The following is a 25,743-nucleotide window of genomic DNA, read 5'->3' on the forward strand; positions in this document are numbered from 1 at the left end:
CTCGACATTTATATATACTGCCTTTATTTTTTCAAAAAGAACAAACCGGCTTTCGCTAATAAGAGCTGTCTTTGGGCGATGGCACACGTTCTACTTTTTAATCCCGATTAGCGACTAATAAAGCTTTAACATTCATACAAAAAGATGGTACTTTGCTCTCCGTTGAACATCCCCTTTTTATGTAAATGTTAATGTTGACTTTAAAGGTCTTATACTTACCGTGAAAGGATTTAGGTGTATTTTGGGGAGCGAAGAAAGCAACAACTTCCTCAGTTTCTGCTAGAAGCTACTTGAAAGATTGTAAATTATTTTGTGTTCTAACCTTCGGATTTTTATAATATCGAAATAGAAAACGAACATGTAAACCACATGATGGTTGGTAAGTAGCTACTACAAATGCATCTGTATCCAACTATATACACATAAAATTATAAGAGAGGTCTCTTCAGTCCAGGGAGGTCTTAGGTCGCGTATGACAAGTATGGTGGGAGTACTATACCCCTAAGACCGGAATTAGAGAAAGGTGTTGTGATGTTGTTTTTCCAGAGTCGAACTATTCGTATAACTCTGGGAACAAAGCACGAGAACAATTAGTGGGTACATCATGTAGCTCTACCAAGCATCGATAAGAGATGGGACCGGTCACTGGAATATAATGTGTGCGATTACCTTAACCATTTGTCAGTGGGGTATGTGATTCGTGTTGTGATTCACTAATATGCATGAGTCTTAATTGACTGTGTTGAAGCAATATTGCAATTTTTTTGGCTTACTCTTTACCTTGACGATAATTGATATGGTTTTTTATGATACTCAATCGAGCGGAACGGCGGAATATATATTTTTTTGTGATCTGAAGAACCCCAAAGATTCCGGAGGAAATAAACTATAATGTATCAGATAATATTAATTACATGAATATCGATCTAACATTTAGATTGATATTTTTTTAATAAAACAGATGTCCCTTTACACCGGCATCACTATGGTTCTTAAATCGTATTATAAGTACCTATATTATACATAACTAGTTAAATAAAGACTATACATTTTCAGTTTGTTGTGTTTATCACGATTACTAGAATATTTTTAGACTCTAAAATGCACTATTTAATGAATTTATCCTACAATATAATATTCTGATGTAATATCTATGATTGATATTATGGCGTTGGGACTTTATACGAAAGTCAAATTCAAGCGGAAAATTTGGAGATTAATTTTGTAAGTACCTACGTATCTTACGTGTAATAAATCATCGATGTTATCGATCATTTGATGAAGTAAAACATCTCTGAATTTATAATTAGAGAATATTTTTCAATTAATTTTAGTGTTGACGATTGTAGAGTTGTCGGTCATCGGTCGGTCGTCATCCCGGCCGCCGATATTTCGAGTAGATCGGCGTGACCGCTAGATCGGCATCGAGAATTTGACGGGCCGATATGCCGGCAATATAAAACACATTGGAACTTGTCCATACACTTCCGTCACACGCGTGTTCAGCTGCAACAAAATAAACCGTCGATATAGGTCGAGATGGACAATCTATCGCCGTCACGACATATTAAAATCAGCCCAAAATTATCTAGTTCTCGGTATCGGCTCGGTAATGGGGCGGTGGACAAACGACCTAAAACTTTTTAAAATATCCTGCATATTTAAGTAATTTAAAGTTGTTAGCGAACGAAACCTTTTTTTTTTTGTTTTCGAGGGGGAATCCTACAAAAAGTACCCGACGACGTGGGAGCGACGCCGAGTTATGTGGGATTTTTACCGCACTAAAACCCCCCCGGTGGCCGTCCTCAGCGCTTGGTGGAGAACTCCGGGATCTGCAATGGAACACAACCGGAGTCCTCCGAGCATGATGCCCCGGTCGGGCTCTGCCCTGGGGGGAGCACTTTACGCTCCTCCCGCACACCTGGTGTTTACGACGGCATGCGACCACACATGCCGCCGTTCTTCCCGGGGTTGCTCTTCGGACGGTTCGAGGTCCCACTCTTGCCGCCGGCAACCCCGGAAGCCCCCTTTTAGTCACCTCTTACGACAGGCAGGGGATACCGTAGCCCTATTCTAGTCCCGGAACTACAGGGACAAGCGAACGAAACCTACCTTATATTTGCGTAAGTAGTTAAAAGTACATCGTCCTTCATAAGGCCTTTGACATATTGACATTATATTGTTATTTTTCTCGTTTGCTACTTGATTTTTGTGAAATAAGTTCCTTACTAGTTTGCTTTTGTTTCGAAACGAAATTCAAATTGCAACTTTAATACATCGATTCTTAAAACATGTTTTAAAAATATGTATAGTTCAATAATTTTGCACACCCGTACCTAGGTACCAATATAATTATAATGTCCTAGTAGACACTTACCTACAGATTTTTAACAATTCAAATTAAACGGTCATTTTAAACTGAAACTGCATCTGGATACTCCTAAATTGAATATTAATTGTAAATCTATCAAAGAAACTGGCTACTTGAATAAAAAGATAAGTGGTGGATGACTCCTCTATAACTTTTTTGGCCCGTCGAATTAAAATAATCATTCTTTGATTAAATTAGAATAGAAAAACGATTTGTGATTTACAGTGGGTTTTAAATGAACATGTAGACTGCTAAAAAGGTATTTTTCTACCGCTTGTTTTATGCCCGATCATGATAGCATAATGAACTCAATATTTAGGCTTCTATCAGCAAATAGTGCTCTACATTGTTCGATTACATGGGTAATGCCTATTTATACCATATAATAGTGTAAGCCTGCTGTATTCTGTTTCGGAAATGTTTCTATTGCGAAACTACTGATAGCACAAGGGAAACAAAAGGGCATTATGCGATGGATCAGTTATCATAGAGCCTATTTTAAATATATCTACATACATACTAAATACTGACAAAGGGAATTGAATTCGATTCGTCGGTAGGTATGTTCTCAGCCGGTTTTTGAAAATACGGAAACATCTCTCCGTTATGCAAATATGGTTTTAATGGAGGCATCACATACCAACTCGTGAACTCAGATAATTAGATCAAGCCGAAACGAGTCACGATTTCTGCGTGACTGCGTACCTTCGTAGTATTTTGCTATATATGTGGTTAAGTATTGCAGGTATTTAATAAATTTGGTTCCGTTAAACTCTGCAGAATACTAATAAGGTTGGCAAAAGCAGGTAGAGCTTCGAGTTAGTGAGCTATGTAAGGGTAGCCACACACCAATAGATCGACAGTTTGTCTTTTCCTCTTGATCGATTTTGAACGATTGATGTAACTTTGACTTATTTACGATTGTAATTAATAATCAATCTATCCAATGTTTTGCCTACAAAAGATCAAAACTTCACGATTTCTTCATGTTATGTCTAACATGTCTGTCCAATTTAGATTCATTGTCAGTAAGCGCTAATGTTCCCTCAAAAGATGTAGTTTTACAGTAAGCACATTGTACCATAAAATTTCGTATATATTTGTAATTTACGATTTGACTAAATGATTAGGGCGCATCGTCATCGTAAGTACGGTGTAAGATAAATATGAACTTCACAAATAATCAAAACCCAAGGAGTACCTACCTACTCAACGTAAAATCACTACGTGACTCTGACTGACTCATTTACGCTGACTCATATTATAGGTAATTAACGTGTTTTAATAAGATTTATTTCCTATGTAATAAAATATTACAAGCAAATCCTTTTATGATCAAATAAACCATTAAATATAGCAAACGTCGAAGTAATTTTGTTAAATTAATGTTTTATTACCAAAAGATACAGTGAGAGCTTGGTAGTGGTTATTATATATTTTTTAACACTTACCTACTGCAATAGAATTTGGCCATTAATGTGCTAACGCCTCATCTGCCATGAAAACCGAATCATTCACCAGTTACTTAATCATTTACCGTTCATAGAATATTGGTAGCTATTTCAAATCCTATATAAATAACGACACTAAATTTTATAAGCTTTGAAACTTATGGCAATAAAATTTGAGATCGTTATATCTCCTGTCATTCAAGTTATAAAAGCGATAATAAAAATGTCAACAGATATTCAAATGCAATTTACAATTTGTTTAAATGCTTTTCGATATAGTGGGAGTCATAATTTTTATTTGTTTAAGCCTTTGATAAGAGCGATGTCGTCCCTCGTTGCTCACCTTTCCGCCAAGTTAATTGTATTGTCGTCATCGGGTGGATGATCAAATCACTCTATAAAGGTATCGAACGACATTATTAAGTCGTGTGCGTAATAAATATTTTATCTACGTAATAATTATTTTGTTAAGTCTTACGATTACTGGTCTACATCCTCCTTGCTACGTTATCAATGATGAGGGCCATGGCCTTGATTTGTCAGCTTTCTCTTGATTTTTAAAAATGTGTGTTATGGAATTCCTTTCTTCACTTCTTCTCCACAGCAAAACACGTTGTTAAGTGATGGTAGATGATTGACCTTTAAAATAATTCTGTAAAGGATTTATTTTGAAAGCAAAATCTTTGATTTTGATTTTGTTACGCGATTGTCTTTTCAGCTAAGTGTAGAGCAGCTTTATGACAGAAATTAATGTATTTTTGTTTAAGAAAATAAATTAGCAAAGTGAATATAAAAATATTTTCATAGTTCATACTTAAACAATATTAAGTCAGCGAGTCAGATCGTCGTTTTCTTATTTAAATTTTATTTTATTTATATTTAGAAAACATACAAGCTCATATAAAGAAAGAATGTTAATAGGTACATGAAAAAAACACAACCTTTAATAAATTCTCCACTAATGTATGTAAACCTCGCTCTTTTAGATATAGTCATGTCCTTTAGTATTATTTAAGCATTTATTTATTTTTAGATTCTTCAGATTTTAAAATTGTGTGTTGCAATCGTAAATTATTCTCGTAAATACATAATAGCTATGTAAATTAAGTATAATATCTTCGAGGAACTATCTTCCATCAATGTAACTATATTTTATCTGAAATATAATTAAACAAATGGCTTTGTTCATGTTCTATTTATTATGTTTATCGATACGACTTAGCAATTCTGGAAACTTGATATTGTATTTGCAAAATCAAATCCCTATACAACACAAATGAAGTCTCTAGTTTCTAACATTTTTTTATATAGTATAGGAGTAGCAGACGAGCATGCAGTCTTCCTGATGGTAAGTGGCTACTGCCGCCCGTGGACAATTGTAATCAACCCCAGATAGGATTAGATATTCCTACCTGAGGTCGGCCGCAGATGCGCCGCTACCCTTGAGGACTAAGTTGGAACGCCTCGGAAACGTATGTCTCCCTTACCATACCCTTCAAAACGGACCACAGCAGCGCCTAACACTGCTGTTATTAGGTAGAAATAGGTGTGGCGGTGGTGCCGCCGGAGTCGAACCACAAAGGGTTCTACCACCTTCATGCCACATTCATACCACATTCGGACCTTATCTATTCTAATGCCTTGACTTTGAATGTATGAAATTATGGCGAATAATATGAAGGTATGGGTCCGTTATTTCCTTTTTTCCACAGATGTAAATCTCCGTTAGTCGAGCGTGTACATAATAAATCACCACAAGAACATACAGTTCGTTGACTCCGTGCGAAGCTTTGGCATATCTCAAGTTATAAATCTACATACCCTACCTACCTGTATTTGGTTATGGTGTTTAAGTTTACGACTTTTGATTGTGTAAATAAGTTTATTACAGTTATTACGTTACCGCCATCATTCCATATCGGGAATAGCTATTCGTGTGTATTTAAAAATATTTATTCGTTGCATGTAATAAAAATAATTCAATCTTAGATAATATCTTAATAGATTCAGGTGTGACCTAGGCAATAATTGTCCAGAAGTTAAAATTTATTTGTTTTAAGATTTATACTTACCTTCCTACAAGTGATGGTAATTTAAGAGTCTGGATAGTATTAAGAACAGAAAACTATTTTGATGATTAAAAGCTAAATCTGTCCTGTTTATAATTTACAGTTTACAAAAAACATCGATATATTCATAGCGGAACATTCGATAGCTCTAATGATATTTTTAAATAACTAGGTAGTTAATAGTAACAATAAATTTGAATACTCTAATGAAGTAGGCTTGATGGTTAGCAATTAATGAAAGGATTATAAAATATCTTTATGTTAATAAAAACAATTTTTAGATGTTGTGAAAGATAAATAAGCTTCATCTTGGAATGGCGAAAATTTGTCAAACTTCTAAAATAAATACATACAATATTTAAGGGCGCTCATAGGTATATAAATTATTACACCATAATTGAATTCTATCCTGCAATGTTTTATTAAATTGTGTAACATGGATTTCCACAAAGTAGCACCTGATAATATTAATTATCAATATGTAACAATTAATTGATGTGTACTGTGCTTTATTAGCTTGAACAGGCTTTATTGAACAGGCTTTTATTAGCTTGGGTTATATGTAGGTACGTATGTATGTACGTAACAGTAACGGAATCTTTGAACCCGATTTCTATCCACTTTGAACGTTCAGTTTAATTCAAAATTTTGAAGAAGTATCAAAAACCGATGACAATACACGATTTTAATAATTTTGTACCATTGTCCTTATCAACATCCTCAGGATTAACGATTTTCGAGGCGAGAAAAAGCGCCTTAGGGACAGTTCAGGCAATGTTACTAGATTGATTTTTGTTTTGAAAAATATTTAATAATTAAACTCAGGTTTTGTTACTAAAAGGCATCAAAATCCATGTTTTTTGGTATGGTTAATTAATGAATATTAGCATAAAATCATACTTTTGACTTATGAGGTAATTTTATTTATAGTATCAATATTGTGATTGAATCACGCAAGTGCCATCGAGGTATGAGGCAATCGGAAATTATTCCATGTGTATAATCATGTACTCAAATACCTAATTGTAAAGTATTTCCTAATTGTATTTGAAGGTAATTTAATTGTAAAATTAAATAAACTTCAATTTTGATTGTGGGATGCTCATTGCTCAGCTGTATCTCATGTGGGAGTAAGTGTAATTTAAAACGTATATATATATATATATATATATATAAATATATATATATATATATATATATATATATATATATATATATATATATATATATATATATATATATATATATATATATTCAAATACATTGCAATATAGGTACGCGCATTCTACGCTGACTTTATTTATTACAGAGTCATATGTATATACGAGTATAACAAACAAAACTCGTACATACATAAATAAAATTGTTTAAACCTTAATAATGTAACGTTATACACAAGTTTGATAAATAAATACTGCATATTATGTCATATTCAAAAATAAGTACAAAAAGACAGGGCTTGCACTACTAGGGAGATCTCGATACTTTTGATGTAGTAGGTAATTACATTATAACTTAAAAATATAGGTAGGATTCTTATACATTATCATACATAAGTACCTATAACAGAAAACAAACAAAAATAAACAGTATTTACTAATTTGTACCGTTCTGCATGCAAAAATTGTTCGTAGCCGTTAATATGTTTGGTTATTTATGTAAATGAATGAATTTTTCGAAATGACATGCGGACAATGTTTACTCACTCTTTCAGTAACGGCACCAAAAAAGGCTGAAGCGTAATAAGTATTTGGTAAAAATTTCACTACCATCCATAAATAAACTCAGTTAATATGACTTAAGTAGGTAACTATTACATTATTTCTCGTCTTACTTTTCACCGTCATTATAAAATTTAAAATTTTGTTAATATTATGTATGAATTTGGTGCTAAACTTTGTGGTCCGTTTCTCTCTTTGGTTTTCTTATTACTAGATACGTTATTAGGTACGTTTCAGCTTGGAAATTAGCGTAAGCAACGGTTTGATTTCAACTAAAGAACACTTAAAATGAGTTTGATTTTTGTAAGTACTTTGGTGTAACAATTATGCCCATTCATGCCTAAACATTTTAAGCTTTTATAAGTAAAGACTTCGCCGCATTCAAATTGAATGAAGCCACAAAAGGCTGATTTGTCAGGTTTTTTTTTTATTTCTTGACAAATAAAAACATTTTTAGAGAAAATTTACGAATAAATAACTATTATTGCGTAATTTACATAATACATAAATAAGTATTTCAAATATTTTAGGGGAATTTTAACACGGAGACGTGGCAAAACTTTTTTACGCAACTATTTCAATTCTCAAAACTGTAAGTGAGTAATCTATACTTTTAAGCCCAAGTTCTAGACCTCTAAAATCTAATAAAAATCAGCAATTTTCTTTTAAACTATCGCAATAGATTTTCAAACTTCGCTCGGTATGTCCTATCGACAGGCAGCAATCTCGCAATCTTTATCCTTCATTTACCTTCAATGACATTCGCCCATAGACGTTTGACAGTATTCAATCCCAAATAAAATTTAATTCCTGCCTGAGATTGCCTACAAAGGCGTTGGTACCCCTGAACACGAAATTGAAAGTTACCACGCCCTTCAAATCAGAAATAGTAAATACAAGCTTGATGCAACATCGAAGTACTAATAGATATAAATAAGCTTCATGTTTGATATCAGAAAGATAATAAATAGTCTGTCATTATTAACTACACGTGGAGCTTATCCCGCCTTATCTTAATTTATTATTTTGTTTATTACTGAGTACCATTAACATTCATATTATTTTGTTATTTTGCATTTCAAATATCAGTTGATCTGGTGACCGGAATTACTTTTATGGCTAAAAGTGGCTACGTCACTGTGCAGTAGGTATGCTTTGATATTATTTATAATTAGAATATGTCTATCCATCAAAATGATTAATTATATCAAGACGTTTTAATGATAAGTTTATAGACATCTTTATTATTGATTATTTGTTATTACTTTATTATAGAGCTCTACCTATATTATTCTAGAATTGCAACTACAATTCGTTTTATTATCGTTCCGTCAAATTCCTGTTCAGAGCTTTTTGCTTTGGCCATTTTTTTTAATATTTTTATAATTTCCCTATTTCCTTTTTTTAGCTTCTTCATTATTAATTTTAATGTACGATACATACAGTGTTGTTTTGACTTCCGATGTTGAGATACGAGTGTGATATGAATACTCGTAATAACATGAGCATGAAAGTCTATGAGCAGTTGATGCTTCAAGTGGACTGGATTAACTGTTTGCCATAACGACTTAATGATATAAAAACATCTATTAACACAACTGTATGTAGTCTTGTGTTATTTAGAAAGGACAAAAAACCGAAAACGTTACGCTTGCGAAACAATAAGTAAGTAATGTATTTTGTACGATAAACAAAGTTCTTTGAAACAAGCAATGTAAGGTTGTTCATTAAACAGATAACCCCATGTCTAACAAATAAACAGTAAACATTTGACGAGTCAACAAATCGTATGTTATCGCTGTTGCTATTTACAACTTTCTAGATTAATATACTGAACTAGTTCTAGCTTACTGTTTTGTTTGTTGAGACTTGTTTATTTAGATGTCTATATTTATTGATCAGTGTTTTTCAATCTCTTCCATCCCACATGTATGTGAAAATACTCTGAGATTCCCACTTCTCTGCTGTTCGTAACTCGAACTTTATTATGATACCAATGAAAAATCAATACAAAATGTTTATTTATTTCCATAATTAGGTACCGATCAATCACATATTTCAGTATCTATAAATGTTTAAATAACATTCGCTTAGTAACAATGTATATAATATTTTTTTTAGCATTATGTCGTTGTTTATAAGTTTATTTGTACTATTAATAGAGACTCAGTGATGTCTCGCGACCAGCTTATTACCATTGCCCTAACAGGGTGTCACGACCAGCAATTTGAAAAACGCTATTTTTTTTACTACTATTGTAATTAGATTTTGGTAGGTGGTCTCTTTTCAAAGTGAAGGGGATTAAAGCTTAAGTCCACTGCACTGAACAAGCCTTTATTAATTGACAATTATCAGTTGGGGATGCACTAACACGCTGACTTTAAAAGACGACATAACATGATATATGATGCATTTATTTATAGATATGTAAGAATATCTATGAGCAGAAATATTTCAATAATTCAATTTTTTTTATAATAAATACTATACAGGTCAAAAAGGAAAAAAATTGAAAATAGTGCTCGGTTTTTTTTATTAAAGAAAACTGTAACTATCGGTTACATTATAACATAATTAGACTCCGATGAGGAAGTCGGTGGTCGGGAGCAACTTCGCAGCCGCTCTCAAGTTGTGGATGAGGGTAACATAGGCCTTCCTTGTTATGTGGCACAAAGACTCGTTTCTGAGCATCCGAATTCTATCTTTATTTTGTTCTCTTATTACTTTTATCTCAGGATCTGAAACAAGATATTTAAACATCGACTTTATTTTATTTTATGTCAGAATTTGATGTTAGTGAACTAAGCTCGAACGCGTTATGCAAATCTGATTCATTTCTTTGAAATTAAAATTACCAGCATTAAATAGTTCATATTTGGCATTTAAAAATATTTTCTTAGTCTGATCTTATTATTTGAATAAATTCACTTTTAAGTACTTTAATAATTAACCTAATTCTATGTAGCTGATATGCTAAATGCTAAATGGAAGTAGTCTAAATGAATTTATTCGTCATTAACCCATTACTGTCTCACTGCTGGGTACGGCTCTCTTCTCAAACAGCGCTTGTCAAGTACGAATTGCTAGATTTCACATACCATTGAAAACTTTTTTTAAAGATTTCTTAGGTATGCCTGTTTCTTCATGATGTTTTCCTTCACCGTGTAAGCAAGTGATAATTAACTTCTAATACGCACACAACTTTGAAAAATCAGAGGTCTGGAATTTGAACCTCGGAGCCCTCGATCAAGAGGCTGAGTTTCAACTAGGCTGTCACTGCTATTAATGCTTTTTTAAAATTAAATAACCCGTACCTGCATCCAAGGCTTGCTGCAATTCGGGGGCAATCGTGAGCACATTTTCACCTAAAGCTTGACAAGTGATTTCTTCTGGTCCAACTATATAGTGTTTCACTCCTTTGTCGTCCACATTAAAACTATAATTGTATGTGGCAGTGCCTGCTACACCTGGAAATATAACGTTGTTAGTAAACACAAATGTTTCATTGTACAGCTTTTTTCTTAGTGGAAAGAAATTAAGATCTAAATGAATACATATATTTTGGTGCGGTAAGTCACAAATTGCAAATAAATATTGAAATACCTAGACTTGATCGAAATAGCATCATTTTATTACTAACATTTCATTTATTATCTAGTAGTCATAATTTATCAGGAAATATGGAATTTATCGTTGCAAGTAGGTAGGTAGGTAGGCTAAGATTCGGCTGTGGTGTAAAAACCAATTCATAAGTGATTGATGTAGTAACTCGTCATGTTAAATGAGAAAGGAAATGGACCCCATAAACCATGCCATCAGTCAAGAAAATTGTCCCGTATGATCTCTGGTCCACTATTACTCAACCAAATGACATATCAGTTCGGAACGTTGATATAAATTGATTCTATGTTTTGAATGAAATGGAGTCTACTTCTTGAGTTTCATATACTTTTTATACCATTCACTGGACTGCGGCTGATGTAATAGTTTCATAAAAAACGTTATTGATTTTTAGTGATACTTATTGATTTTATGTCTATGGATATTGATGGCCATTTTTAAGAGGTATGGAAACTTATTTCTTTCTTCTCGATCCTAAGTAGATGAGTTTCTAGCTTTGCTATATTTGATAGCTATTAAACTATATTTAAGAGTTGATGGTACATTTTACTAGATAAAAAATGTAAGAATTGGTGCTATTAGATAAATATCGGTGTTCTATTATTATTCGTTAATATAACCAAGAGTTTTTTCGACACCTAATTTTTCCGTAAATAAACCTTTCCTTTAGAAGACACTCTAACAAATGTAACACATAACGATGTGTTACACACACGTTTAATTACATATACAGGTAATTGTGTCTTAATTATAATAGGCTCTATGGGGAATAAACTGTTAATTGTTTCAGAAGGATGAACGTATCAAAGGAAATGTTATAGCTAGCCTTGACACAGTTTCCATAAATATCCGAGTTTCTGTATTCAAACAATAATAATCAAACCAAATTTAGTTGCACGCGTTTACTATGCGTCAATATAGCGATAGTTAATGACTATTCAATTATCTTCGTTTGTGCTAAGTGGACCAATTTGTGAACATAGCAACGAGCAATATTATTAGGAATATATTTACAATTTGTGAACCATTCGTGTATTTGGTTTTTTTATTCGCGTTTAATTTTCAATTTCTTACTTCACTTTAAAATACGCTACGTATTAAAATATTTTTTTGGCTAGAAGAATAAGTTTTATATGTATTTGGCTTCAATTCTTTCTTGTATTCAGGTATCTCATAACGCGCACAAGTCTCTCTCAATATTTGTGGGAGACCTGGAGCGTTCGCCACCACGCTGCTCCAATGCGGATTGGTGGAGGGAAATTTAATATTTAAAATTTGTAAACTGACCACAGTTTATTAGTAAAGGCGCACATTATATATATTTTAGTGTTGTATTATACAAACTATAATACAACACTAAAATAATATGACATATTGTTAATACAAATGATATTGATATTGATAGAAAAATATATTGAAATTGAAACCTTATCCGCAATGTGATCGAATTCCCTGACAGTTTGATTTGTTTTTTATTTATATTTATTTAATTGTATTGTTATAGCCTGTGATTGTACCAAAGAGATTTGATATAATTATGGCCTGTTTTTATCCCATTGCCAAGGAAGGGTTATGTTTTTCGCGCGTATCTTGTATGTTTGTTTTTGTTTATTCGATCAGATCTAACAAACGGCTGGATGAATTTCAACAGTTAAGATGTCATTATATTTGTCTCAATGACCCGAGTGTCCTTAGATAGGCGGATGTTTGGCGAAATAGTAACACATTTTTAAAAAAAGTTAACCAGGTTCGGTTAACTTTTTTTCAAGTAGGGTATCAAATAAAAGGAAATTAAACGGAGATTATGAAAACATATTTTATATATATAAAACAGTAAACTGACTGACTGACTAACTATATGACTAATTCATTTTTCAGAAATCAACGTACAGCCGACACGACGACCTTAGAGCTCTGAAATATTGCACATAGGTTCTCTATATAGCGTAAATAAGTAAAATAGGGGATGACAGTTGAAATACTTTAATTTTGAAGAAACTACTAAAAATGTAGTATTTGGCTTTCTGGATAGGAAAAAGGACACACCTTTGAACTTTGAACTTTGAATTGCTGAAGTTATATATTTTATAGAGCGTAAATGGTGGATATTTTTCGCGAAATAGTAACACGTTTTAAAAAAAAATTAACCAAATCTATCGAGTAGGGTATCAAAATAAAGGAAATCAAATGGAGATTACACATACATTATAAATACACATACATACATATAATACATCGAGATGACTGTCAGACTAAATGAGTAGTGTTGCTGTGCCAGAGTTCAACGCAAAGGGAAATCGCTGAACTTTAGAGTGCTGGAATTTTACTCAATGGGTTCTTTATATAGCGTTAATGACCACTACGAGGATAAAATAGGATAATATTGTTTGAACATCTTTTGATTTTGAAGCAGATACCTACTATGAAACTTTGTATTTGGCTTTCTGGATAAAAATAATGAAACACCTATTTCACCGTTTTTGGAAATTCTACTTCAGCCTTTTTAGTGCAGTCGGGTTTTTGATTTTTTATTAAATTACTTGCTAAAGAAACGCCTTAAGACAGTTCTGATCCACTTTAGAAAGTCATTAATAGTTATAGGTGTGCGTACACAAATACAAGTTTCGATAAATGAGGGAACTTACGCTTCTGATAAATAAATTATGGTTTTAACATTTAAAAATACCCAAAGGTTGCAGCGAGTTGCAAATTGATTATTGAATTGTTCTGGGAAGCCCCGCTTTTAAACCAAGATATCCCGGAAATTACGCGTGTTATGGACTTCCTTGCACCGTTTTATTCTTTGCCATAAAAATACCCACATTTGAACATAGTACCAAGTTCAAAGTCAATAAAAATCTGGGCGAGTATAAAATGTAGGATATTTTTATTGCAACTCAATAATTTAAAAAGTTTTATTATAACTTCATTTCAAAATCCCAATTTATTTTCCTTGTTTGGTTTATCAGACGTTTTTCAAATATGACAATTTAGAATTAAACAAGTTACCAATTTTCCTCAGTATTCACTTAACCACGGCTATTTACCTACTGAACTTAAGATCAATGTTCTTAAAAATTATAAATGTTAAATGCCTATATAAAGTATTTACTTATAAGAAATGTGCGATAAATTTACAATATGTCATGTACCTATAAATAAAATATTTTTTTAATTACTTATGAACGTCTACCGTACATGCCGTTTAGTAGCTTCTAGCTAAATGTAAAGATACTAATCAAATACGTACAAAAAAGCTGCATCCTTTTATGGCGGAGGAAGGACATAAAAATACGATGAATGCATCATTATGAGTGATGAAGGGGTCTAGGCGTGGTCTAAATTAGCGAATCTGTCGTGACTTGCAAAAAGTTTGCCGAAAATAAATGTAAGTCGCGTACAATAATGTTTGAATCATGTCGATCGGTCATATTATTTTGAAATTAATGTCGTCACATATTTTTGCTTCGTCAGGTAGTCACAATTATTTGATGAACATTATCGTCACATATTTTTCCTGCCTTTTAATGTCACATATTTTTGCTGCGTTCGTACACGCAGATCTTACTGGATTCGTTCTTGTGACAGATATTTTTGCTGTATAGTGTCCATAGTGCCCATAGTCATGTATTTATGCTCCGGACTGTACATTAGGTAGGTAGATTTACCTTTTGCGTTTAAGGGTAAGAAAAAATCATCGTAGGTACAGTACCGACTTATCCCTGTAGTTCCGGGACAAGAATAGGGCTACGATATCCCCTGCCTGTCGTAAGAGGCGACTAAAAGGGGGCTTCCGGGGTTGCAGGTGGCAAGAGCGGGAGCTCGAACCGCCCGGCCAACGGCCCCGGGAAGGACCCGGGGCGGTATGTGTCGCATACCGTCGTACGCACCAGACGGTGCGGTGAGCGATAAGTTCACCTGGGCGGAGCCCGACGGGGCAATGCGCTAAGAGGACTCCGGTTGCGTTCCTTTGGAGATCCCGGAGTCCTCTACGCAGCGCTGAGGACGGCCACCGGGAGGGTTTTAGTGCGGTAAGAGTCCCACATAACCCTGTGTCGCTGCCAAGGCATCGGGTACCTTTTGAAGGTTTCCCCCTCGTGAACAAAAAAAACAAAGGTACAGTACCGACTAAATTCGGTTACAAATAAATAACAATGCCTAATGAAAAAGGATAATATATTAGAGTCAATAACAAAGCTTGTTTTAACATTTTAAATTTATTGCTTCATTCAGAGTGAAAACATCGTGAGAAAATTTAGGTAGGTATATGTTAACCTAATGTTTTTAAAGTTTAACAAACCATATTTGGCAGGCGTGAATTATCACTTGAATTTTACCTTACTCATTTTGACAGGACTTGTTGATAATTGATGATGACGGATTGTTTTTTTAAAATAACAAACGTGGTTTAAAATAATCCAATGCTTGTTGATTTTTTACTTCTAGTAGGTTTGTAATCAAACTAGTTTCTGCCTTCGACTTTGCTTAGCTAGTGGTCGACGTATAAGGAAATAACTATTATTACGTAATAAAATATTATCCCAATATGATGTAGCAATCGGGGGTGAAATAAAGAAAAATGATATTTTTTTTACAATATAGAAGTAGTAGACGAACATGCAGTCCACCTGATAGCTACTGCCGCCCGTGGACATCTGTAATCAACTCCAGATAAGATTAGATATTCTTATCTTGGTCGACCACAGATGCGCCGCTACCCCTAAGGAAACGCCTCGAAAAAGTATGTCTCTCTTACTATACCCTTCAAACTAATGATGTGCCGAGTCGGCCATTTTTGGTATTCGAGTACTTTAGTACTCATATAAAAAAGAATCGAGTCAGTACTCGAGTCCAAAGTATTCACAAAGTACTCGAGTACTTTGCAAAATGCAGTCCAATAGCACGGCAGAGCAAAAAAAAAAAAACGCCACTCACTACACAAAATTAAACAAGTTTTTACTTGTACGAGTAGTGGTTGTAGTGTACGAGTATCGTCAGTATTCGAGTATCACTGGTACTCGAGTATCACTATTGGTACTCGAGTATGCGAGTTTATGTAAGTACTCGAGTACTGACTCGAGTTGACCTGACTCGGCACATCTCTACTTCAAACCAAAACACAATCTCAGCTCAATACTGCTATTATTAGGTAGAAATAGGTGTAGTGGTGGTGTCTCCAAAGTCGACAAAGGGTTCTACCACCTTAATTAATATCGAATCGATTTAAAAGGAAACAGATGTGTTAATACACTTACTTCCACTAAGCGAGAACGTTCCGGAGAATGTTTTGGATTTTTTGCCCCGCTCCATAGTGACGTCTCCAACCACGTTTATATTTGCATTCGTAGTCAACACGACGTCTTGTTTCTTTGTATCCATTCTGTACAATAAATTAAAGATGTTAAAAATCTTAGTGTGATAAAAATAAGTTTATAGGTAAATTTATTCATGTATAAGCTCTTCAGTATCCACTGCTGCATATAGGTGTATCGTATAATCGAGTTATGATTAATACGTTTGAGTTATAGATATATATTAGTGAGTTTTAATAGACTTCAAGAAAGATCTGCTTCCAGTCTACTGGCTTTAATTCCACCGAGCGGATATCTATAATGTAAATACAAAGAATTGGAGTTTTAACCAGAGTCCGGTCTCATACGTTGCTACTTGAGGAATAAGTTGAAATACCTCATGTCTGCATATTATTATAATGACTTACATACAATGACAATGAGTCTGAGATCGACCTTGAGTTGTATTAACCCCATTTTTAATCTCATTTAAAATGTATTTACCTATAGGTTTTTACAAGTATTTATCTGTAACTGTAAAAATCTTAAGCGAATCACATAAATAAAAAAAATCTTACTTGAAGTCAGAAAACGTCTGATCCTTAAGTCCCGTTACTTCCAGATTCTTGAAGTGGAATATCAGTCCCGAGCCATCGGGTACCTTGTAGTCGGTAGAGCTGATGTGGAGCGGATCGATCGCTCGTATGTCATATTCTGGTATGCCCTTGCATGTGTTTGACAAGAATTGGCTCGTGGTTTTTGTTAGACAATCTACGTCATCTGTTCTGCATGGTGTTAACAGAGAATCTGAAAAACAGAGTACGTTCTTGAATTTCGAAATGACTTTTTGTACTACTTTATCGTTATCGTAATCGTAAAATCGTAATTCAGCAAGGTAAGTGTGTTTTTGCTGCATAAATAACTAATACTAACTAATATGTATTTTTTGAGCATTCATAGGCAATCAAAATAAAGAGGTAGTTAGTTACTTTTATTCAAGAGGGAATTTTATTTAGTCGTTAAACACTTAACTGGGAAAAATGTGAGAACTTTGAATTTAATTTAAACTGAACAAATAAAATTTAATGAATATGGATACACAATTTGTTAGGTACTCTACAGTAATAATTATTCGGCGATATGGCAAGATAAATTTATTGTAAATTTAAAAACAGGCATATTATGTAAAAGTGTACCAACCAGATAAGACATACTAACCAACAGCTACATTTTGTGTTATTGATAAGTAATTAGCGAGCCATTTAAGCATAGGTATATGGATTGTATTTAATAATCACAATTAAGAATGTTGACATTATAACGCGATTATTTATAATTAAACCAATTAGTATTATTTTTTCCTTCGTCTTAATGACTGATAAGTATGTTTGTCTATAAAAATATATATTTTATATTCTATCTCGACACCAATTTATACCTTGTTAGTACTAACTAACAGCAGTGATAGCCTAGTGGTTAAGAAACGCGGCCTCTCGATCGAGGGGCCCGAGGTTCAAATCCCGGGCACGCACCTCTGATTTTCAAATTTATGTGCGTATTAGAAATTATCTAACTCATGTCAACAAATTATTCAAATTTGGGGTCGGTCATACATAGATTTAAGTTAGAGTGACCATTAAATATCAGATGCTGGAATACTCGTTTCAAGTGTCAAGTTTCTTTATAAGATTAAAGTAGCAAATTATTAATTTTTGTTTTGGTTATAAATAAATTTAGGTCACAGACCTTTAATGTTTGCAAAACGAGCAGGAAGGTCGTGAACATGCAGTTTCCTTTTAACGAGCAAACAATAAAATTGGCGACAATTGATCAACAATCATACCCAGGTCGAGCGGTGTCAATTATTATTTTCTTTTTATTGCTCTTGATAAGAGAACAGAGGAACAGGGGGACTCAGGGGTTAACAAAAGTAAATTGGTTCGTTGTGGCGAATGACGCTCATCGATGTATTAATATACAAAGAAGTGAGAAAATGATTTGATTGTTTTTTTTTAACCAAAAAGCACAGAGTTCGTCGCCATATTTGTGCTGAAAGCACGTAATACTATAAACTACATGAAAAGTTTCAGCGTATTTTTATAACTTATCATTTGCTTGACAACTTATTATTTTCAAAAGGGTAGTAGAAAGGGTAGTTTACGAAGGTGGTAGAACCCTTTGTGGTTCGACTCCGGCGGTACCACCGCCACACCTATTTCTAACTAATAACAGCAGTGTTAGGCGCTGCTGGGTTCCGGTTTGAACGGTGTGGTAAGGGATACAGACTTCAGAGGCGTTCCAGTTTAGTCCCTGAAGACTAAGAGGTAGCGGCGCATCTGTGGCCGACCTCAGGTAGGAATATCTAATCCCATCTGGGGTTGATTACAGATTCTCATGGGCGGCAGTAGTCACTTACCATCAGGTGGAATGTATGCTCGTCTGCTACTCTTATATTATAAAAAAAAAGACAGACTGGTCTGTCAAATTGCCGTTAAAAAGGACATTAACTGTGTGTGGGCAATATCACTGATAAATTGATTTATTCATATTTTATAATTTTAAGTTATGTCAGAATATATAACGTTTTACTTAGAGATTAATATTTTATGATTTTATTGAGAATAATTACCATTATTTATGTTCGTGCAAAAAGAACTGTTTTGTACTAAATTGGAAATAGTATTTCAAATTAGACAGATAGGACGACAATTTTTCTCCTGTTCCATATTTTAAGTATTTACTTATAGAAAAAGTATGCATGTGTGGCATATACATTTGTATATAACTTCCCATGTATATTGACAAGATTGATTTATAAATAAATCTTTATTTTTATTTGACCTTACAAGCCTTACACTCTCTATATTCACTTTAAAGGGTGGATATTAATGAACAAAAAAAAAATTTTTATTAGATTTTTTAAACACTATGTATTTTAATCACTATCCATGTAACATTTAATATGCTACTAAATAGATCTCTTACGTAGACATGTATACACAAAATGGGTAATCAAATAATCATACCTCCTCGCACTAAACTTATCAACACACTCGCACAGAGTATTGGAAGCACTTTGACACTCATGTCGGCAGATCGCAGAGCAATGACGAACTGCTAACGATTCCCCAAGCACGAATACACTTGTCACTTGACACTTATATAGCGAATTGAAGGTTAGGACTCTTCCAGACTAGCTTCCACGTTTTTTATAAAAATATAAGAATGATAATGGTTTGCGTTTTCAAAGCACAAAACGGGGAATCATACGACTAGCGAATAAGAAGCTATCATTGTTGAAAATCGGTATTCGGTAAGTGGTTCGGTAATTATTGTTGTAGAATAAATTAGCGTTTCCGTACTTTGGACACACGATCGTTAGATAATATCAGCTATTACCAAATTATTATATCTGGAGAGCTTGTAAGATGTTTAAAGGCGCTAGAACTCTCAACGATTCGACTACCGAGACGAGATAGTTTAGTTCCTCTGGACTAGATCCAGTTAATGTTGAAAGTGTGTAAGTATTGTGGTCAATTGTGGCGTTATGTGGTCTCTATCATGGCAGACATGTATAACCAAATAGGGCTTCTATCATATCGGAGGTCGGTTATAAATTCGTTCGTTCAGAATAAAATTTAAACAAAGCAATGACCGTATAGATATATATTTTTATACTGAACTATTATTATTTATAGCTTCACTTTTAAGTGAAACAAAACTACGCAACAAAATCTAATCCTAGAGACTTTTTCATAACTTTCTCAGAGGTAAGGGACTTCACAATTTTGAAATTAGTCAGTGAAATGAACGAGTGTGAGCGTGAAATGAAAAAGTCTAAGCCCTTCTTAGTCTGGCACAAATTCTGTAAGTAAAATATAGTATAACTACTACTTATAGTAAAAAGAATCTTTGTCTTGTCAAGCGGACGTGCTGTTGATTTGTTGTATTTATACCGCGCATTCTGTACCTTTGAAAAAGAATATTCTAGTTTATCATTAATATAAAAAGTCGTTTCTTAGTGTGATAGGTGCATTACAGTATATCAGAATAAATAAAGGAAATTATGTAATGTAGATACACGGGTGAGAAATTAATATTCTACCACATTATGAGTAGGTCAACTATTAAAGTACCTACCGTTATCCATATGTCTATAAATAATATATCGATTAAGAATATAACGAGCATTGTATTGTTTGATTTCGTTGTAGAGAACATTTATCCACTCACTAGTAAGCATAGTTTTTTTGGAAGTTAATCTTCATAATTAAGTATAGTTAGTTAATAAGTTAATGTAGGATGTAACTTAAGCTAGCTAAGCTAAGTATTTCACACGTTTGTCCCTATAGTCCCGGGACTAGAATAGGGCTACGGTATCCCCTGCTTGTCGTAAAAGGCGACTAAAAGGGGGCTTCCGGGGTTGCGTGAGGGAAGAGTGGGAGCTCGAACCGTCCAGCAAGCAACTCCGGGCAAGACGGCGGTGTGTGTGACTGCATACCGTCGTAAACACCAGCTGTGCGGGAGGAGCGTAAACTGCTCCCCCAGGGCAGAGCTCGACAGGGGCATTACGCTCGAAGGGCTCCGGTTGTGTTCCATCGGAGATCCCGTAGTTCTCCAACAAGCGCTGAGGACAACCACCGGGCGGGTTTTAGTGCGGTAAAAATCCCACATAACCCGGCGTCGCTCCCACGTCGTCGGGTACCTTTTGAAGGTTTCCCCCTCGTAAACAAAAAATAAGGTATTTCACACGTCAAATATGATATAAATTGGTACTTGATTTTTTCTAAGTCTACCAGCGAAATTTACACGGCCATTAATAATAATTACTAATAGCCAATTTTGACCTTCCCAAATTGTTTACTGAATATTACTACTCAAGAGCCTTAGAGTATCACGATAGGCATTTGAGAAAGTAACAGCTGGTAAAGAATAACAGTCTGAATATATTTAACAAATAGACGCTTAAAGGTAACTCTTAGTTGTAACCTATTTGTTGAAAATGTCATATTTTACCCTGTTTAAAAGTAATAAATTGTATCTGTTCCTTATCTCAAACTTATCAATTTCATAACTCTTTCTATTATCATCTGTACGCAATCACAAGTCAGTATTATCACAGCTTAGGTCAATGTCAGCGACGTTAGTGCAGCAATTTATTTCGTTAATAAATATATGTGCCTTTATTACTTATATAAATGGGGGCCTGTGCCATAATAAACACTTAAAACTTACCACTGCTTTCATAGAGCAGAAATAGGTGTAGAGATGTTGCTTCAGGAGTGGAACCACGAAGGATTCTCCCATTATCATAAGTATCATTTTTAAATAATATTACAAAAATAACGGGTGGACTTTAACGCTCCAAAAATTTACAGTAATTCCAGTAATTTAAATGTCATGCAACGACTCAATTTTTCATTCCGTACAGGGCTGCCATAAATCTCTTCCAACTTCCTTTAAGTATTTATAGAAAAGGATCTTATATGTTGAGTTGTTCTTATATGATGATTTTCTCGTTCTTAACTTTGGACGTATCTAGTCCTGTTTAAGGTCAGCCGCGGCAGCGCTGAATACTTCCATTATTAGACAAAATAAGTCTGGCGGTGGTGCCTTTACAGCTGAACCATAACTGACTTACAAATTCCATTAGTATTTTATTATATAGAAGCATTTCTTTAAGATCAGCTTCGTACTGCGTTTTTTAAGGTAGAAATAGTTCCCAGAGTTGAAACACACAAGTTTTCATTATAGCACAAACAAACATTTTCAAAGCATTTGGTTTTCATGATGATTCTCAGTTGACCGCCGATACGTCACGAAAACCAAAAACAATTCTATAATCGTTTGTGCTCTCTCAAAAGTAAATATAATTTTTAATACATTTTAATAACATAAAGTTTTAATGTTTGGACTAAAAATACAATAAAGTACTAAATATTAAAATAAAATATTGAAATAAATTAAATTTTCAATTACTCTGTCTCTACAAGATGCTTTGTTTGTTTATAAATTAGATAGAGTTAGGGACTGAGATGTTATTCAATAAACTGTGCTTACAAAAGGTCTACAACTCTACAAAGTCTATTATTTAAGGATTTCATTTTGCTTATACAAATTTTAATGTTATTATTAATTTCATTACATCTTTGTCAATGATATTTATATTATAAAAGAAATATCGCTGACAAAGATATTTTTGACTATCCTTCGCAAACATGATTTTTAAACTCGTTTTTTTATAACATTGAAGTAGCAAACAGCTTACAGTTGAAGGTGGTGACTGCCGCCCATAAACATTTGTAATCAACTCCAAAATAGAACAGAAGTTCTTACTGAAGCCAATCAATCATACATGTGCTGCCACTTTTGAGTATTAAGTCGTTCGCCTCACCGGACTAGCTGCAAGATTTAGCCGCTTTTATTTATATACTCATTTGTATTCCTTATTATTTTATCAACCTTAATATCTTAATCATCATTAGTAGTATTCTGGGAGTCTAAAGCAATTTCCATCTAAAACCAGTACGTATCAAATTCCGACAAAGCACGGATACGTAAAACGTTTCAGTGTGTTTTCTCCCCATTATGACTTAATTATTAAGTACATACGTTTTACTTTGTGCCTAAGTGAAACTCACGCCATTCGGATTGAGCTTTCCTCGATAATAAACTAGAAGCATTATTATAAAAAATTAAAACGCCATCGCTGAAAAAAGCCTATGTTACTCCCACAATTTAGACGAAACTAACAACACTCATAAAAACCATTAAGCCGAAAATTAGGATATCTCATATTATTTATAAATCCGTCAAGAACATCCGGCACTACGGCGGGCTAAAGAATGTGTTATAAATAGTAAATACGAGTACATACAATACACAATGGATACATACATTACCCGCCGCAGTCGGGTAAAAAGTTGTATATATGTATAGTAGAGGATGACGATTAGATAGTTAAATTTCGACAGTGTGCAGACAGTCTATACTGAAATGATAATCCCCGTTGATCTAATCAATACAATATCACGGTGGGTTTAACATAGATATGCAATTGATTCAACAATTAATACTAATAATGGATATTCTCGCTATTAATTGGCTTAAGCTTAAGTAGTGAGATTATTGTATGATATACATAAGTATTTCTTAAGTAGGTTATTACTTAATTCCAAATAATGCTGATTCCGTTACTTAAGGTATTCTTTTAAAAAGTGGTGATAGCTTAGGGCACGTCATTTTTCAAATCTATGTGCTTATTAAAAATTAATTATCACTTGCTTTAACGGTGCTTTAACTAAACATGCTTAGGAAACTGCATACCCAAGAGATCTTTAAAAAATCTCAAAGGTGAAGTCTACCAACATGTATTTGGCTAGTGCAATGGACTGTGGCCTAATCCTTTCCATTTTGAGAGGAGACCCGTGCCCAGCAGAGGACAGTAATGGGTTGACGACGTTTTACTTTATGTCTTGTAAGTGTATATTTGTACTAACACTTCGAAATTTAGCACTTTTCACTTACCCCTCTCAATATACATTTTTAATTACACTAGATGTAAGTGGCCCATTTAGAAGGTTCATCTAATATTACACATACTCCACTCCACTGTTTTGTCGTGCAAATTTGATCACAGATGATAATCATGTCATACCCAATTTGAAATCTGTCAAGCCATTCTGGTAATCCATAGCAGTGAGTAATCACATAAGATATGCTTGGCACTACTGAACATAGTTGTACATTGTTAATGAAATCACTGTGATCTTCATTCGTAGATTGAAACATTGTGTGTTATATTATTTACCCGTTCAGTGCCACGCTAATTTGACTGGATAACATGTCATGATTTAAATAATAGCAATAAAGTATAAGTAAAAGAGAAATGTCTCTTTTCTTTTCAGATTCCATCCATGTGGCAAATGGTCGGCATCTGTGGAAACATTCATAACTTATGGAGAAGAAAGAGTCCTCGAGTAGCAACCACGCTAACGTCGAAGGTTCAACAAAAACAACAATAAAAAGTCCATGATCTGAAGAAGACAGAGGGTGATCGCTGGAAGAAACTGGGAAAAGACTGTTTGAAGTGCCTCCAATTAGGGCAAAAATAATATAGTCAGACTCCGGAAAACAATTTAGTAGTTTAGCCGTGCCTGGCATCGAACTATAACTGACATTAGATCTATGAGTATCATCAAAAGACCTACAAAAAGTTATTTATATTACCTAAATAGTCGATGTCCTATCTATATTACGGTCTATCATAATTACCATCACCTTTCTAACTGTTTTATCCAATGCACAGTATGTTCTTCGGTAACATTCATCTTGATATTAAAACAATAGTAGTGGTTTACGGGCTGAAGGTTAATACAATTGATCGTGTAATTCAGGATGCAAGGCAGCGATCTGTACTCACGATCACGATCAGAGGTATCGGATTGCAATCGAGATTGACTGTATCTAAAGAACATCGTGCAATGGAAAACAAGGTGATAACTGTGATCTGACCACTTTAACTACAATTGTTTAGTATTTCAACTAGTAATACTAAATAGGAACGAACTGCTTACATTCAATTTCAACGTTTCTATATTACACACGCAAAACAGACATGTCGAATGCGGTATCGTCAAAGTCAGACAAATTCATAATTATAATTTTATTTTTAGTTGCGTCAGCACCAAGTTTCACAATTATCACTTCATCCAAAACAAGCGACTCAAAATTCATACATCAATCCAGTCTACTTTTAAATTTATAAAAATAAATAATATTGGACATCTATTAAGGATAGTAATTAAGCTTATTTCTATAACATTGCTTACAATTAAAGAATTCAATTGGAAAACCAGGTATTTCCAAATATTAAATCCATTTGCACGCTACGCTTCTTCCTAAAGTTAATGATTAGACATTTAAGTTATTAGCTAGAGCTTATGAATGCTTTCTTGCCCGAATATTTTAATACAAGATGCCTTTATTAACCTGCGTAAGAAATTTATGCAGGGATAACTTGTTCCCGTAGAACTCGTAATTTACAATAATGGTTGACACGAAAAGGAGGGTGATCGCATAATGACTACTTTTAACGCCTTATAAAGCTAAATCTTAATTAAATCAAATAATTTGAAGGTGGTAGAACCCTTTGTGGTTCGACTCCGGCGGCACCACCGCCACACCTATTTCTACCTAATAACAGCAGTGTAAGGAGCT

At 33.9% G+C, this 25,743-nt stretch overlaps 1 protein-coding gene across 1 annotated transcript; it reads right to left on the reverse strand.

Annotated features, from left to right (window-relative positions):
- Positions 1–10,128: 10,128 nt before the first annotated feature.
- hJHBP (hemolymph juvenile hormone binding protein) lies at positions 10,129–19,705 on the reverse strand. Its single transcript, XM_073076533.1, has 5 exons — positions 19,551–19,705; positions 17,103–17,331; positions 16,489–16,613; positions 10,927–11,079; positions 10,129–10,350 (listed from the first exon to the last, which is right to left on the reverse strand). The coding sequence occupies exons 1-5, from the start codon at positions 19,609–19,611 to the stop codon at positions 10,187–10,189; spliced, it is 732 nt and encodes a 243-aa protein (XP_072932634.1). The 5' UTR covers positions 19,612–19,705; the 3' UTR covers positions 10,129–10,186.
- Between the last annotated feature and the right edge of the window lie 6,038 nt (positions 19,706–25,743).

This window comes from Epargyreus clarus, unplaced genomic scaffold (assembly GCF_041222505.1).
Source record: "Epargyreus clarus isolate Ecla_fem2 unplaced genomic scaffold, WU_Ecla_fem_2.2 ptg000009l, whole genome shotgun sequence".
Lineage (NCBI taxonomy): Eukaryota > Metazoa > Arthropoda > Insecta > Lepidoptera > Hesperiidae > Epargyreus > Epargyreus clarus.